General features: G+C 45.1%; 1 protein-coding gene across 1 annotated transcript; it reads right to left on the reverse strand.

Moving 5' to 3' along the window:
* Positions 1 to 56: 56 nt before the first annotated feature.
* Positions 57 to 17,216, reverse strand: LOC144669944 (uncharacterized). Its single transcript, XM_078532227.1, has 10 exons — positions 17,001 to 17,216; positions 15,159 to 15,223; positions 13,814 to 13,965; positions 11,416 to 11,549; positions 11,232 to 11,296; positions 7,459 to 7,604; positions 4,893 to 5,017; positions 3,486 to 3,544; positions 2,164 to 2,309; positions 57 to 187 (listed from the first exon to the last, which is right to left on the reverse strand). Exons 1-10 carry the CDS (start codon positions 17,121 to 17,123, stop codon positions 57 to 59), a joined length of 1,146 nt encoding a protein of 381 aa, XP_078388353.1. The 5' UTR covers positions 17,124 to 17,216.
* Positions 17,217 to 17,533: the final 317 nt, after the last annotated feature.

Below are 17,533 nucleotides of genomic sequence, written 5' to 3' on the forward strand. Positions count from 1 at the left end.
ACCCATAATCCAATATAATCAATATAATCCATTAAATACCAACAAAGGATCAAAGGTCAATTCTCCTTTGTTGGATTAAGGACGTGGCTTTCCTTTACAGCAAAGGGCATATTGCACACTCCACCGCAATGCTTCAACATTTTTCCAATATTCTGATTATTCTTGTTCTCTGCACCATTGACAACACCTGATTTCAAATGCTTGATTTTAAATTATAGCATGTAAACAAGTATTGCAGAATTGTGGAGAATTTTTCTGAGCACAAACCCATGGTTCTGTCCGTCTTGTCTCACACCGGTAACTGTGCCTTTACCACCAGCTGTAACAATTTACACAAAATCTTTATGACAGGGGGGGGTCCCTCTAAGCTAATGCTTTCACTGACCAATTCGATTAATGTCTTCTGGATGAAACATTTAAATCGAGGTCCTGTCTGTCCTTTCAGGTAGAAGATCTCACATTATTTCAAGGAAGAGTGGGTGAGCTCTCCCCGGTGTACTGGCCAATGTTTATCTGTCGCAAACACGTGAAACAAATTATAATATTATTAACATGTCCCCCTCATGTGACAATGTCACACGAGATGGGACATGTTAATAAATATCACATTACATTTATTAAAGTTTTTAAAAAGGGACATGAAACCTCATCCCGCCGGTGGATGAGGTTTCATGTTTTTTCAGGAGCCCGCTGGGGCTCCTGGCCTGCCCGCCAGCCTTAAGGTTGGACGGGCAGGGCCTTTAATTACTTTAAGTACCCTGTCAATGGCCTCAATTGGCCATTGACAGGTCGGCAGGCGGACAGCTGATTTCGCTGTCCGCCCGCCTTCCTGAAAATTTAAAGGGGCCGGGATGATGTTGGGGGTTCCTCCCGATGTCATCCCGCGTCATTTTCCCATCGGCGAGCGGGCCCCGCCCCCAAATCGCCGACGGGAAAATTCTGGCCATGCTCTGGGGGACCTGGATTTGAATCCCACCATGGCAGATGGTGGCATTTGAAGTCAAAAAGAATTTGGAATTAGAGGTCTAATGATGACCATGAAACCATCGTTGTAAAAATCCATCTGGTTCACTAAAGCCCTTTAGAGAAGGAAATCTGCAGTCCTTACCTGGTCTGTCCTACACGTGACTCCAGACCCACAGCAATGTGGTTGACTCTTAAATGCCCTCTCAACTTGGGATGGGTAATAAGTGCTGGCCTGGCCAGTGATGCCCATGAGTGAATTAGATAAAAACCTACACTAAGATTTGTCCACCTACCAACCTGTACTGAGGTGTCAGCTGTGGCTCAGTTCATAGCACCCTCGCCTTTGAATCAGAGGGTTGTGGATTCATGTCCCACTCCCGGAAACCAAGAACTGTGAATGTACTCGAAAGAGTTACAATCTGTGACTGTTGATAACTCGAAAGAGTTACCAACCTGTACTTGCTGACCCATGTTCAGGCATTAAGCAATGCCTTGAGTTAATAATTCTCATTCCTGTTTTCAAATCACGCCACTGCTCCCTATTTCAATCTGTTCCAGCCCTACTACCCTCTGGGATATCTGCATTCCTCTGATTCTGGCCTCTTACGCATCCCTGATATTAATTGCTCCACCGTTGGTGGCCTTGCCTGAGGGTGTAAGCCCTCAGTTCTGCAGCACTCTTCTTAAACCTTTGCACCTCTCTCTACCTGGCTTTCCTTATTCAAGGTGCTCCTTAAACCAAGATTTTGGTCATCTGCTATGATATCACCTTGGGTGACACGGTGTCAAATTTACTTCACAATGCTCCGGTGAAAGCTTTCATTATGGTAAAGGCACTATATAAATACAAGTTTTGTGGTTCATTTTACAGTGAACTCTACATGTATCAGGCATTTGGCCTGATTCAAACCTCACATCATCTTCTGTCCCTTAAAACAGCAATGCATGGCGGCGCAGTCTGCCAGGTCACTGCCCATGCCGCGATGGTAGACCTTCGCCTCATTACGTTCAAGCAACCCATTCCGGACATGCACCACGCTGAGAAGTTATAGATGCAAAGCAGGCGGGTGACGGATTGGCTGCTCATGTTACATCCCCCAAAGGGTGGTCAGTGCTTCTTTCCTTGCAGTAAAGATTCGCTATGTACAATGCACTATGTACAAAGAGAAGTGGGCATAATTTTTAGAGGTAACATACTTGTGCTGATAAGGGAGTTGATGTCCAAAGTTAAATTGGCATTTCTGAATGCTGCTTCATTTGCAACGATCTTCTGGATAACGCTAGAACGATTTGTTGCTCCATTTCTGAATACTACTCCTGTATCAGCGACAACAGATCCAGTCCTAGATATAGAGAGAAAGAAAGGTGTTGACCGGGCGGAATCCAGGCAGTGCAACCCGTCCCCGGGGCCCAGTGTCAAAGTCCAGCTGAGTTGAAGTGAAGGAAGCCACACTCCTTTCTCACATCATCAGCTGCTGTGAACCAGGTAAGTTTAAAGGTCCATTGAAAAATAAAGGTCCTTGACAGAGCAGGAAGAAGGTAAGTACCTAACCTAACTGGATAGGATTTTGGTGGTGGGGTGGGGAGCGTGCTGGGGGAGTGGGGGGTCAAAGGTCGTGGGGAACTGGAGCTCTTGGTGGGTCGGGGGGGGGGGCGGCAGTTAAGAGGTCTGGCGGTCTTTGGGGGGATCGGGGGTCAGGGGCACGTCACGAGATCGGGGGAGGGTGGGTGGGTCTTGGTGGAGGGGTGGGATGTAGACAGGCCTCAGTGAGGTGATTGGGCCTTGGTCAGGTCCGTTTGAGCTTGGGAGTGAGTGGGGGGGTGGGTGGGTGGGGTGAGGGTGTCAGAGCTCGGGGGGGAGGGGGGCGAGGGGTAGGGCGTCGGGCCTTGGGTCGGGTCCAGTCAGGTCTGAGGGGGCCTGGTGGGGATAAGAGTTGAGCCGCTGGAGGGGAATGGTGGGTGGGGAGGGGGGGGGTTGTGAGGGAGGTGTCCCACGTGGGCGGAGGAATCCTGCGGGGTAGTCATGGGGTGGGGGGGAGACCCTTGAGGGATTGGGGGATGAGGGGGTCCCATGGGTGGAGTGGTTGAGGGAGACCTCTAGGGGGTTGGGGAGGGGGGCGTTTTGGAGGAGTCCCATGGGTGGGGTTATCAGGGTGTGGGGGGGGAGTCCTGGTGGGGGAGTCCTGTGTGGACAATAGTCATCCAGAAGTTAGAAGTGCTCTTCATCCTTCTAACTTTCTCTGCGGAACTATTGGTGTAACCCAGTCGGAACCATGGGAAGTTTGTGATTTAAATGGCACTTTCGGTTGTTCCCAGTGCAGGGCAATTGCCCGGGGTAGTTGGCACTTCTGGGCAATTGTCGTGCAAACCTTACCTGGGAACCTCCCCGAAGGCGATTATCCAGCGCACCTTTGGGGTTAGGCCCCCTGCCGCAGTATAGTTATGACCCAGTACGAACAAATATCAGTGACATTTAGTATTTTCTATCTTTTCAAGTGATGAATAAGAATGGTGTTTACCTGAATTCATCGATAATGATCTCAGTGAAGTTAGATTCACCCTCAAAGATGATTTTCATCTACAGCACAAGAAGACAATGTCAAAATACTTAACATCAATTCCAGCAGAGCTCCAGCAATGAGCAGCAACTCCAAACTCACTGGCTCAAACAGTCAGGTCTTGCATCTGATTTAAAACTTTTAAGTTCAACCCAATTTTCTGCTATCTTTCGTAAGAGTAATCGAGTTTGCCGGTGTTATTAAGCCACGCCAGCAACCAATCCTCGGACAGGTTTAGTTCGAGGATGCTAAGTGCCGCTTATTCTGCCAGGGGGTGTATGTGATTAAAGGGGGGAAATACAGATGCTTGCAGAGGTCACTGCATCCGGTTCTCTGACCATGAGCCCCTCCCTCAGCATGTAAGGCGATTTGTCGCTCTTGATGTAGAGCTCTGTACGGTGGGAGGGCACCTGGGGAATTCAGCAACAGGGGTCAACCTGCAGCACCTATCCTGCATGGATTTAACTGATGGAAAACTCATGTGGGGCTCACAATGGAACAGGTTCACCTCTGTGGTGGAATTTAAAACTACACTAAGAACTCTTGGGCCTCCCCCACCCTCACACAAGCCTTCCTCCTCCTATCATCCATTACGACATGAACATGAATGAAGAAATAGCCACACAGAATGGTGGCTCTGCATTTGGCAGAGGCCCTTGGGCTGCTTAAAGCTTTTGCTCCAATAGGACTATCTTGCAATGTTGATCTCAGGCAATCTGCAGGGTTGGCTCTCTGAAGCAGCAGCAAGCGTGTGCTGCTGCAGCTGTGGAGCATGATAGAATGCTCGGAGGGTACAGGGGCTATTTTCCTTTGCGACCCGAGGACAAGCCTCGCACTCCAAGCACCTGAAATCACGAAGCCACTTCCTATCATTTTCCACCCATTCATCATAATAGATGGAGATTTGCCTGGAGCATGTCCAAAGATCCCTGATGGGTGCTTGTGGTGAATAAGACTCCAATGGGAGTGGGCAACCTGCTCTTACTGGTAATATCATTTATAGTGTAACCCAGTCGGAACCATCCGAAGTTTGTGACTTAAATGGTATTTTCGGATAGTTCCCAGTGCAAGGCAATTTCCCCGGGGTAGCTTCACTACCTGACGATAGACAGAACATCACATGGGATCAGTTTAACCCATAAAAATCCTGACTAAATAAGCACCGACTATGTCTGGTCAAAGACGAAATATTAGTATTACGTCTATAAATCCACTGTCTTGTCTTTTTTACTGATAATCTGGGGGGGGATAGCAAACCGCCATATTTAAACATCACACCTAAGAGTGGACGGAAAGTTAAAATATCTTGCAGTTTTAGAACATGCATGTTATCTTCGCACAGCGTCCAGGTCTAAATTCACTACTTACCACCATTGCAATGGATCTGCGGAGCTTTTCAAACTGAGGACTTGACCTATTGCTCAGAGCAGGTTCAAAAATTGGGTTGGTAAACCGAAGTTGCAATTGGAATTTGTCAGCTTTAATGTCTTCACCTGAGGAAAGAAAGGTCACAATATACCAGGCCTAAGTGTATACCTACAGCTGAACCTCTTTTAAAAAAACAAACATGGTCTTTTTTCATTTGCAAAATCAATGCTTAGCACAAACTGGAATGGCATTTGGGAAAGGCATATGTGAAATATGACCTGGGCAGGAGCCAAAGAAGGCATCAGCAGTTCACAGTGGAAAATTAAACTGGGGGCAAAGGTCGAAGGAGTTACAGAGGCATTATTTCCTGTTCTACACTGCTACGAAAGTGGAATTTTACCCTTCATCTCAGCACCCCCCCCCATTCCGCTATGTTCTTTAATATGGAATATAGTTCCGTTTATATAGACAAGTAAATTCCCCGCGACTTATTTTTTTTTAGGAAAAACAAGATGGTGGGCTGAATTTTCCCCCTGTCGGGGGCGAAGTTGAAGGGCGGGCGGGCGGGCGCGCACAATTAAGGCCCGCCCAGCGTGACGTCTGCACAGAAGCGCTAGACGCTCCCTGTGCGGGCGGGGGGGGGGGGGGGGGGGGTGTGGATATACCAAAATCGAGAGTGCGCTCTTTCGCGCACGCGCACGAAAAAGCCCACTCATCTCCCTGAGGCTAAGTGCTGCCTCAGGGAGATTGGCTCTAAATGTTAAAAACCTAAAAACAGAAAAATAAAATTCCCAAAACATGCCCCCTCATGTGACAATGTCACATGAGATGGGACACGTCCATAATTTTCACAAACACTTGATTAAAATTTTTTTAAAACCTACATGAAACCTCATCCCGCCCGTGGATGAGGTTTCATGCTTTTTCTAGTTCCCGCTGGGGCTCCTGGCCTGCCTGACAACCTTAAGGTTGGACGGGCAGGTCCTTTAATTACTTAATTGACTCTGCCAATGGCCCTCAATTGGCCATTGACAGGTCGGCGGGCCCACAGCTGATTTGGCTGCGCCCCCGCCTACCTGAAAATTTAAATGGGGCGCGGTGACGCCGGGAGTTCCGCCTGACATCACCGCGCGTCATTTTATGCCCCGCCCCCACTCGCCGACATGTAACATCCTGCCCGGTGAATGGGATGTAAGAGAATCTTCAGAAACGTACTCCACAGAGCCACCTAATGACCAGAGGCTGCACTCACATCATGGCTGTTGACATGATATAACTGAATAGGGACTATTAACATAGCAATCTACCATGACAGGGACGCTGATAGAAAAATGCAATAAAAAATTAGCACAAGGGGAAGGAAGGTTTGTAGAGAAAATACATGCAAGAATGAATCAAACGCGTCAAAGCTGCATTTGTTATGTTAAAAGGGAGCCGGGTGAAATTGTGTTGCGCAATGTTAGTGTACAAAGTTTGTGTGAAATTCAACTGGTCTCTGTTTTATTGGAACAGGCAACACATTTAGTATTGAGTATAAGGGACCTTCCAAGGAGTATGATAAGCACATGCTCATTAATGTCATCCAGCATGGCTTCACTAGTCATCGTTCTTTCTGAAGAGCAAGCTCAAAAGAGAATTAGTCCTTTCCTGCAGTTACAACAGTTAATACACTTCAAAAATATTTCATTGTTCGAAAGTGCTTTGAGACAACCTGACGTTATAAATGACGACATCCGAAGGTGAGCTCTTCCTTTCACATTGTCAAGAAACAATTTTCAACTGTCCCTACATGTGGTCCAGTGAACAATTTTCTCCTTGACAGGAAACAGTTTAGCGAATGGGGATGTGCTTTGTCCATGAGTCGTACACTCAATTGCAAATATAAAAACTGTCAGGCATCACTCCAACTTTCTCTTTTACCTCACCTGAAAAATAGACGGTGAAGGGACACAATGGATGCAGGGCTCCCAACATCCACTGTGGCATTGACAGTCCTGTACCAAGAAATGTGTAGCATTCTTGGCCCTTAAGTCAGACAGTTCAAGCCTCACTTCTAAGATCAAAGCAAGTGGCCAGTGTGGTAGTAAGATGCCATTTTGCAGATCTGACATTGGGGGCTGTCATTGGGTTCAACTGTTAGCAACAATTTGCACTGATTCAGCCCCTAAACATAGCAATCGCCCCATGATGCTTCTCAGGAATGTTAACAAAATTTGACTGCAAGCCATGTCAAGAGATGGTAAGAAAGATCAGGTCAAAGAGGTAGGTTGTAAGGAATATCTGAAAGGAAGACAGAGGTAGAGAGGCGGTGAAGTTTAATGATGGAATTCTATTTGAAATACAGCCATTTTCCCATTGCCTGGACAACAGGGCACTGGGTTTCAAGAGATCAGTTTTTTGGAATCTTCCTGTGTAAGAAAGGTTGTTTTGGTCTGCCTAGATGACAACAATCTTTGGACTTTAAATCAATTTGTTTTTGAAGATGAAGCACAGTAAGATGTTTCTGAGTGCTGTGATAAGTGTTACACACAAATGCAATTCTGCATTTGCACAAACAGGCACTTACCATTTACTTGAATGGAGGATTTGATGATACGATATTCTGAATTGCTAACATTATTAAAGATCAGATCACGTAGGAATGGTCGGTCTTCTGCTCTGGTAGTGTTGATCTGAATACGTGCAAGCACCTGCACCTTTGTTGAATCATTGCTGAAAGGTAAGTAGAAATGTGACAGTTGATTGGTTGCTGGGTGGACTCATGTTTGCTAAGTCATTTGGCATCCCTTTCCAGTGGCAAGCACACTGCATTTGATTAAATAAGCATCAGGATTGGAATCAAAGCCTCAGGAAACTGGCATTCTTAAAACAGAACTGTTGCTTTCTGCATTTCTTAGTGAATCTCAGTGTGCAATGTAACTTACCATGGTGCATATCTTAATGCAATATATCCAAAGGTGCATCACACATATTTTGGCGCAGTATACCTATCTTAGTATCATATGTGAAGTTTAGGTAGAAATTTTTCAGTGCAGTATGTGCATCTTAGCCAAGTATCTGTACATTAATGCAGCATTTACACTGATGTGTCAGCTGTGGTTCAGCTGGCAGCATTCTTACCCCTGAGTTAAAAGACCATGGGTGAAATTTTACAGCCCTGTCGCGACAGGAGCGGGGCCTTAAAATGCAGTGAGCCAGTCAAAAGCCCATTGACTTCGGCGGGAGCGGAAAATGCCGCTGGCGGGAGGGGCTGTAAAATTCCGCCCTGTGGGGTTCATGTCCCGCTCCAAGACTTGAGGACAGCGATCAAGGTGCATGCTCGTGGTACTGGGTGAACATTGCTTTTTGGGGTGAGACCTGGAATGAAGGTTCTATCCGCCCTTTCAGGTGAACTTAAAAGATCCCGAGGTATCACTTTGAAGAAGAGCAAGGAAGTTATCCCTGGCGTCCTGGCCAATATTTCTTCCCTCAATCAACGTCACAAGAACAGATTACCTGGTTGTTATCACATTGCTGTTTGTGGGAGCTGGCTGTGTGCAAATTGGTTACCACATTTCCTACATTGCGACAGTGACTATACTTCTAAAGTGGTTCATTGGCAGTGAAACACTTTGGGATGTCCTGAGGTTGTAAAGGGCACTGTATAAATGCAAGACGTCTTTTTTCTTATAATATTAAACTATGCCAAAAGCCAAGTTAGTGGCATTTTGTTTTCTTTGTCACAGTCCAAGAGTTTGTTGAGACTTTCAGGTCTATGTTTCTATAGGTAACAACCAACTGAACATTAGGGTTCATCAACTGTACCGAATGCTTCAAAACGTATTCACTGATGCATTGGAAAAGACATTGGTGCCCAGGCTGCTTCTCCAAAACACAGGCAATCAAGAGCTAGGGTCAGCATAGAGAAGAGCTCCAAGTCTGACCTGTGTTATTTCAGATAAAAACAAAAAACTACTGCGGATGCTGGAAATCCAAAACAAAAACAGAATTACCTGGAAAAACTCAGCAGGTCTGGCAGCAGCGGCGGAGAAGAAAAGAGTTGACGTTTCGAGTCCTCATGACTCTCTGGCAGCATCGACGGAGAAGAAAAGAGTTGACGTTTCGAGTCCTCATGACCCTTCAACAGAAGGGTCATGAGGACTCGAAACGTCAACTCTTTTCTTCTCCGCCGATGCTGCCAGACCTGCTGAGTTTTTCCAGGTAATTCTGTTTTTGCCTTGTTATTTGAGTTTTGATTTGTGAGGAAAGGCCGGGGAAATTTATGCTTTACTGTCAGGAAAGGGGTCATCTTACAGATAAGATAATAACTGGTAAAGAAAGGTAAATCTTCAAACTAAATTGTGAGAGCAGGTCAAAATGTTCAAATGAATGAAGGACAATTTTGATGTTGATAGCAAGAATTTTTTGAGGGGGTAGCAGAGAGGATTTACGAAGGTAAGCGCAGTTGACGTGGTCTACATGGATTTTAGCAAAGCTTTTGGCAAGGTCCCACATGGCCAACTGTTTAAAAAAATGAAGCCCACGGGCTACAGGGAGATGTAGCAGGTTGGATACAAAATGGGCTGAGTGGCAGGAAGCAAAGAATAATTGTTGGCAGGTGTTTTTGCGACTGGAAGGCTGTTTCCCACAGGGCTCAATACTCGGTCCCTTGCCCTTTGTGATAATGTATTGACGATTTGGAAGTAAATGTAGGGGGCATGATTAAGGAGTTTGCAGATGACACAAAAATTGGCCATGTAGTTGATAGCGAGGAGGACTGCCATGCGCTGCAGGAAGATATCAGTGGGATTGGTCAGGTGGGCAGAAAAGTGGAAAATGGAATTCGACCTAAAGAAGTGCAAGATGGTGCATTTGGGGAGGTCAAACAAAGGCAAGGGAATGCACAACTGGCGGGCGAATACTGAGAGGTGGAGAGAGAGTGAGGGGCATTGAAGTGAATGGGCACATATCCTTGAATGTAGCAGGGGAGGTCGATAAGGTGGTTAAGAAGGCATATGGTATCATTTCCTTACTTAGCTGAGGTATAGAATATAAGAGCAGGGTGGTTATGCTGGAACTATGTGAAACATTAGTTAAGCCATAACTTGAGTACTGTGTACAGTTCTGGTCACCTCATTATGAAAGGGTGTAATTGCATTAGAGAGGGGACAGAGGAGATTTACCAGGGTGTTGCCAAGACTGGAAAATTGCAGCTATGAGGAAAGGTTGGATAGACTGGGGTTGTTCTCCTTGGAACAGAGGAGGCTGAGGGGAGATCTGATTGAGGTGTGCAAGGTAGTGAGGGGTCTAGATAGAGTGGATGGGAGGGGCCTATTTACCTTAGCAGAGAGGACAGTGACTAGGGGGCTTAGATTTAAAGTGATTGGTAGAAAAGTTAGAGGAAAGATGTGGAAAGGTTTTTTCACCTAGGGGATGGTGGAGGCCTGCAAATCTCTGCCTGAATGGGTCGTAAAGGCAGGAACCCTCAATTCATTTGTAAGATGTCCGGATATTCACCTCAAGTGCTGTAACCTGCAAGACTACGAACCAAATGCTGGAAAATGGGATTTTTAGCCAGCGCAGATACAATGGGCCAAGTGGCCTCTTTCTGTGCCATAAACTCCCTATGATTCTTTCTATGATTCTAAGAAATTATTCTTCACATTATGTGGGCTAATTTTTAACTTTAACAGTGGGAATTGGGAGAAATTATATCAACCCTCCCTTTCACACATCTCCCAATTTTCCTGGCAAACTTTATTTCTAGATATTTAAATTTCCCCCAAAAGTTACCAACACATGGAGTAGACTTTCAAGTAGAGCCATGAAGGCCAAAAATGCTGGACGATGTTTAAAAGCCAGTCAACCACCGCTGTGGGGGTTTTTTTGTACAAATGAATTAAGATGGGCTTAATGTGCAATCTGTAATTATTTTCTGACCTGAAAGGAATCCAGGTATATGGGGATGGTGCAGGAGAGTGGAGTTGAGGTAAAGATCAGCCAAGATCTTAACGTGTGTCAGAAAAGGCTGGAGCGCTCGTCTGGCTGACTCCTACTCCAACGTTTGACCGGGGGAGAAACTTTCATTCTTAACTCGCAGGTTCTGAGATCAGTAGGCAAATTTGGCTGAAGTCTGTTGATTCAAGCACCAAGTTATCCATGTTCAAGATGGGGAACACACAAGGGAATGTATTCACTCTGACCACGTTACTTGTCTCCTTTTGCTCTCAATGGGATTCAATAATAAAAAACAAATTAACCTGTAATGTTAACCTCTAATGCACTTGGCTACCTCCCCGGTAGCTGGATCATTGGCAGCCTCCAAAAACCTGAAAATACTCAGGATTAAAGTGGACGTACCTGAACATAACAGTTGAACCAGGCAGTACGTTTGGATCAAATCCCGATTTGAGAACCGATTCAAGCTGTTGAATCAAAAGAGAAAGTCATTCGGACAAACTGAACTCTTGATCTCGGCTGTTTGAGGTTTCCAAACGAGCCTGACACATTGAAATGGAAGTACTGACAATTTGTTATTACATACCCAGCTAATAACTGAAGTTTTCAGGCTCAGGAATTCATCCGAAGTATTCTTCGTGAGGCCTTCAGTGAAAGTTCTGTTTGCTATTATAAAGGAGATTTTCAGATCGATGGGCTGCAGGTTGTTCTCAGTGATATCTGAAAAACAGATAATAGATATTAAAGCACATTCAGCTAATAAAGTAGATCATGGGCAGAATTCCCTCCACCCCCACCCCCCCACCGTCAAGGGGGAAGTTTAGGATTGGGCGCGCCGCCATTTTATGTGGGCGGGCCTATTAAGGCTCGCCCCAGTGTGACTTCCGCAAGGAAGCCCTATGTGGGCAGGGGAGGGTTCCCTGAGCCGAGAGTGCGCTCTTTTGTGCGCGTGCGAGTGAAAGAGTGCACTCATCTCCCTGAGGCTAAGTGCTGCCTCAGGGAGATTGGCTCCTGTCTGAAAAAATTTTAAAAACAGAGGAAGTAAGCTTCCCTGACACGTCCCCTCATGTGACACTGTCACATAAGTTGGGACATGTCCATCACTTTGGCAATTTTATTTAAAATTTTAAAACCTACATGAAACCTCATCCCGACCGTGGATGAGGTTTTCATGCTTTTTCTTTAGCCCGCTAGGGCTCCCGGCCTGCCCGCCGACCTTAAGGTTGGATGAGCAGGTCCACTAATTATGTTAATTACTTTGTCAATGGCCTCAATTGGCCATTGACAGGTCGGCGGGCCCACAGCTGATTCGGCTGAGCCCCCGCTGACCTGAACATTGAAACGGGGCGGGGTGACGTCGGGAGTTCCGCCCGACAACATCCCGCGTCATTTCACGCGTCGGCGAGCGGACCCCGCCCCCTCCGCTTGCCGACCGGGAAATCCTGGCCCATGAAACGCTACAGTTTCTGTGCTCCTGGTGGGGAGTCTCACACAATAGGAATTCTGATCGGGAAACCTGCAGACACGGTCCACCCAGTTTTCTGGTGACAGATTTTTTTTGCATTTCAGGAAAAGTTCATGGACAGTGTGGCAACAATTTCCCAATATGCAGTCTCCAATGGAGAGGGCAACAATTTCCCAATATGCAGTCTCCAATGGAGAGGGCAACAATTTCCCAATATGCAGTCTCCAATGGAGGGGGCAACAATTTCCCAATATGCAGTCTCCAATGGAGAGGGCAACAATTTCCCAATATGCAGTCTCCAATGGAGAGGGCAACAATTTCCCAATATGCAGTCTCCAATGGAGAGGGCAACAATTTCCCAATATGCAGTCTCCAATGGAGAGGGCAACAATTTCCCAATATGCAGTCTCCAATGGAGAGGGCAACAATTTCCCAATATGCAGTCTCCAATGGAGAGGGCAACAATTTCCCAATATGCAGTCTCCAATGGAGAGGGCAACAATTTCCCAATATGCAGTCTCCAATGAAGAGGACCCTCTCTGAATTGCACATTCAGAAATTCAACCCTTCCATTCTCATTAACTGCAAAAGTGTGGCCGCATTTGTGTTGGGATTGACACAGGCTTGCGAATATTGTTTGTTCAAATTTTTGTCCAAGAGGACACAGAATACCACAGCTGGTGCCAAATGCAGAATAAGGTTTTAATGTATTGAGTTAAAGCATAGTAGAAGTTTGCTCGTACAGTACAGGAATAGGCCATTCAGCCAATTGGTCCAAGCCAGTGTTTTTTTATTCATTCTTGGGATGTAGGCTTCGCTGGCTGGGCCAGCATTTATTGCCCATCCCTAATTGCCCTCAAGAAGGTGGTGGTGAGCTGTCTTCTTAAACCACTGCAGTCCATGTGGTGTAGGTACACCCACAGTGCTGTTAAAAACCTGTCTGGTTTCATTCCTTTTAGACTTGATAGCGGTTTGATACAACCAAGTGGATTGCTAGGCCATTTCAGATTCAACTTATGCTGTGGATCTGGAGTCACACGTGGGTCAGACAAGGTAAGGATGGCAGATTTCTTTCCCTTAAAAGGCCATTAGTGAACCAGATGGGTTTTTAATGAAAATGGGTTTTTAATGGTCATCATTAGGCTTTTTAATTTCGGATTTTTTATTGAAATTCAAATTTCACCATTTGCCATGGTGGGATTCAAACCAAGGTCCCCAGATCACCAGTCCAGTGAAAACACCACTATGCCACCCGCCTCCCTCCTGTTTACATACCACATGACCGTCCTCCCGCTCTACTTCATCCCAACATACATACTTGTTGTTGGTGTTGGAAGGAATGTTGGAAAAGCTCCCAATCCAATCATTACAGTACACAGAACACCCCACCACCACCACGACCTGGCTAGTGATGGAGCTTCAGTTCTGCTCATTATTGTGTCAAGTGTCACAGGTACCCATGTGGGGCAAATCCTGCATTTTGAAATGTGCTGCACACCTTGTAACATCTAATACTTACTACCAGACCGGATGGATGCACGATTAATTAGCAGGCTCTCTAGCATGTCATTCTGCAGCTCGTTAACCAACACTTTCACCGCTTCTGAACTGGATAGCCGAACAGCACCCGCTTTGTAAATTAAACTACCGTCCACCACCACAGATCCATTTCTGAAATAAGATTAATTACAACAATGCTGTTAATATATTCATTGCAATGGTCTTTTCATTTCACATCCAGGGTTATTGTGAGAACTGCATTGTCGTATGAGAGCAGAGCTTTCAAAACAGCAAGCACTGGCCTGCTTTTGAATGGCTGCTCTTGTTTTTTCATTTGTGTTTTATTTCACCACACCCACAACACATCAAAATATATCCCACCCACTGTGTTCATGAAGGAAATTGTTGAAAGTGTAAATCAAGTGATCAGAGGCATCAATGATTGATCACAATGGTTGTAGGCACTAGGCGTTATGTCACATTCTGTTTGTAAGTCCTGCCTTCCAAGTTTCAATATTGCTTCTTTTGACAATACAATGTGATTTGTATCAAGCAAAGACAAAGGTAGAGAATATTTACACCATCTTTCTTAGGTTGTTTTCCTAATAATTCACAAGTGAGTGCACTATACGTTCAACTGGTATCCATGCATTTTTAATAAGACTATAAGACCATAAGAAATAGGAGCAGAAGTAGGCCATTCAGCCCATCGAGTCGGCTCCGCCATTCAGTGAGATCATGGCTGATCTGATACTTTCCGCTTTCCTGCCTTTTCCCCATAACCCTTGATTCCCTTACTGATTAAAAACCTGTCTTTCTCAGCCTTGAATATACTTAACGACCCAACCTCTACAGCCCTCTGCGGGTAAAGAATTCCACAGATTGACTACCCTCAGAGAGAAGAAATTCCTCCTCGTTTCTATTTTAAATGGGTGACCCCTTACTCTGAGATTATGCCCTCTGGTCCTAGACTCTCCCACAAGGGGAAACAGCCTCTCAGCATCTACCCTGTCAAGTCCCTTCAGGATCTTATATGTTTCAATAAGGTTGCCTCTCATTCTTCTAAACTCCAATGAGTACAGGCCCAATCTACTCAACCTCTCCTCATGATAGGAAATGCAGTTTCTATCTACACGTCGCATCTGTGGTATGACAATTTTTGGTTTATTTTGCTTTTTATCACAGGAGAGTACTATGCCAACATTCCCCATTCAATGATATTATGTCAAGTGTCAGGTGCAGTTACAAAATGCTAACCAGGGGTGAACTCTGAAATGAGTTCCTGAAGTCCTTCCCCAAATTCCACCATTTGCTTGTGGATGAAAAACTTCGATTCATTAACTAACCCTGAGCCCATTGCCTACCTGAATTGGTTGACCACATATCCTTGGAAACCATTAGGCGCAATTCTACGGTATGGCTCATTAAGCTTTAATAAAAAGAAATACATTAGGATCTAGTTGGAATCATCTTACAAGTTATCAGTAATGATAGTATCTTTAACGTTCAACTAATAGCATTCTCGTTCCTCAGTCAGAAGTATAAGTCCCACTGCAGAGACTTGAGCACAAAATCTAGCTCTGACACTCCAGTGCAGGAGCAAGCGAGTGCTACACTGTCAGAGGTACTGTTTTTTTTCGAGGAGATGTTAAACTGACCAGACAGCCCTTTTTTTTAGGTCTTAAGTTGAGAGATAAATGTTGCTGATTCCTTGGGAGAACTGTCCTATCTTCTCCACAGAGTGCTACAGGATCATTTACATCCACCTGAGAGAACAGATGCAGTTTAACATCTCATCCAAAAGATGGCACCTCCATCAGTGCAGCACTCCCTCAGTAGTTCACTGAGGTGTCAGCCTGAATAATGCATTCAAGTAATAAAAGCACAAAATACTGGAAATACTCAGCAGCTCAGTCAGCATTTGTGCAGAGAAGAAACAGAATTAATGATGATGAAAGATCATTGACCTGAAACGTTGGGTAGGGTTTTGGCTGCCGGTATGGGAAGGGAGGAGGGGGCTGGTTAGCTCTGTTGTTTAGGTGACTGATGTGTGATTCAGAATAACACCAACAGCATGGATTCAATTCCCACTCTTGCTGGGGTAAACTTGGGAGCTGCCTCCTCTCCCTGTGGAAGGCGATGGCCAACCATCACTGAAAAACACTGCACAGGATGAAGCATCAGTAAATGATGAGCAAAGGACCTTCCTTCACATAGAACACCATGAACGAATGAATAAATTGGGGAGGAGATTGAGGCAGACTGGTGTGGAATTCCCTAATACAGCTAGAGTGCTACTTATCCATCGGATAACTTGTTAAGTCAATTGAAAGGACTAATAATGACGTTTATATAGGTCAGCCGGAATTTTCAAGTCAGTCTGGAGGCACCATGCTCTTGGATCATCCTGAGGTACATCTGCAGGAGATCTCTCTTTCATGATGGTGGCCAGGCAGCTGAGGCCATTTCTAATTCCACATCGGTTAAAAATGCTGAGAGGGTGCCTCAAGACGGAGATACCCTCTCTCCTCCTTGATTGCAATCGCAGGCTGCAGGTGATGTTGTGCTGGGGGGTCTCCAGTTGCCCCCCCCCCCCCTCCCCCCCCCACCACTGCCCGAGCTTCGAGAACCCACCTGCGAGATTGCATACACTGCAAAATTAGACTGTATACACACCCTCTGGCCATTAATTAGCCGACCTAGCAACAAATCGATGCTCTGACATGATGTGGGGACAGGACGTGGATTTAATGCCAAAGTCAGATTTGCAACCCAAATTGGAAAATCCTGTTAACTCTGTTTCTCTCTTCACTGATGCTACCCGGTCTGCTGAGTATTTCCAGCATTCTCTGAATTTATTTCAGATTTGCTGGAGTGGCAGAGTATTGCTTACATTACTCAATTCATAATGGGGTTTAGACCCATAACCACCTGACTAAGAGAAAAGAGTGATAATAAATGAGTTAGCGAGGAACTTCCCATCTGCACACAATCACAGTGTCATAAATATGGCAAGATTAAGAAAAAAAACAGCTTTCATTTACAATAATTACAAAATTAAACAGCTGAAATTCACCATTTAATGAAAAAATTAAAAAAGGGTCCATTAAAAACTGCATTAGCTGAGATATCCACTTTGTATGGCTGCAGAAAATAATAATAATACCCAATTTACAAATAGATTATCAGAGAACAAGCAAACTTACTTCATTTTCTATATTCATTTTAAGCCGCTTGAACTCAGGTGAATTATTAACAGCTAACTCTGGTGTAAAATTTTTCATTACACTAAACACCAAGGGCGTCACAAGAAAAGTTGGTTGTGCCATTGTACTGGTGGAGGCTGTTGTGATTGCAGCAGTTGTTTGAGTTGTATTGGCAGCTGTAGTAAATGCTTGTGTGGTATTGACAGCTGCTGTTGTTGCTTCTGTCACATTGGCAGATGTTGTTGTTGCTTCTGTTACATTGGCAGATGTTGTTGTTGCTTCTGTTACATTGGCAGATGTTGTTGTTGCTTCTGTTACATTGGCAGATGTTGTTGCTTCTGTTACATTGGCAGATGTTGTTGCTTCTGTCACATTGGCAGATGTTGTTGTTGCTTCTGTTACATTGACAGATGTTGTTGCTTCTGTCACATTGGCAGATGTTGTTGCTTCTGTCACATTGGCTGATGTTGTTGTTGCTTCTGTTACATTGGCAGATGTTGTTGTTGCTTCTGTCACATTGGCAGCTGCTGTTG

The sequence above is a fragment of the Cetorhinus maximus genome, chromosome 30 (assembly GCF_964194155.1).
Source record: "Cetorhinus maximus chromosome 30, sCetMax3.hap1.1, whole genome shotgun sequence".
Classification (NCBI taxonomy): Eukaryota; Metazoa; Chordata; class Chondrichthyes; order Lamniformes; family Cetorhinidae; genus Cetorhinus; species Cetorhinus maximus.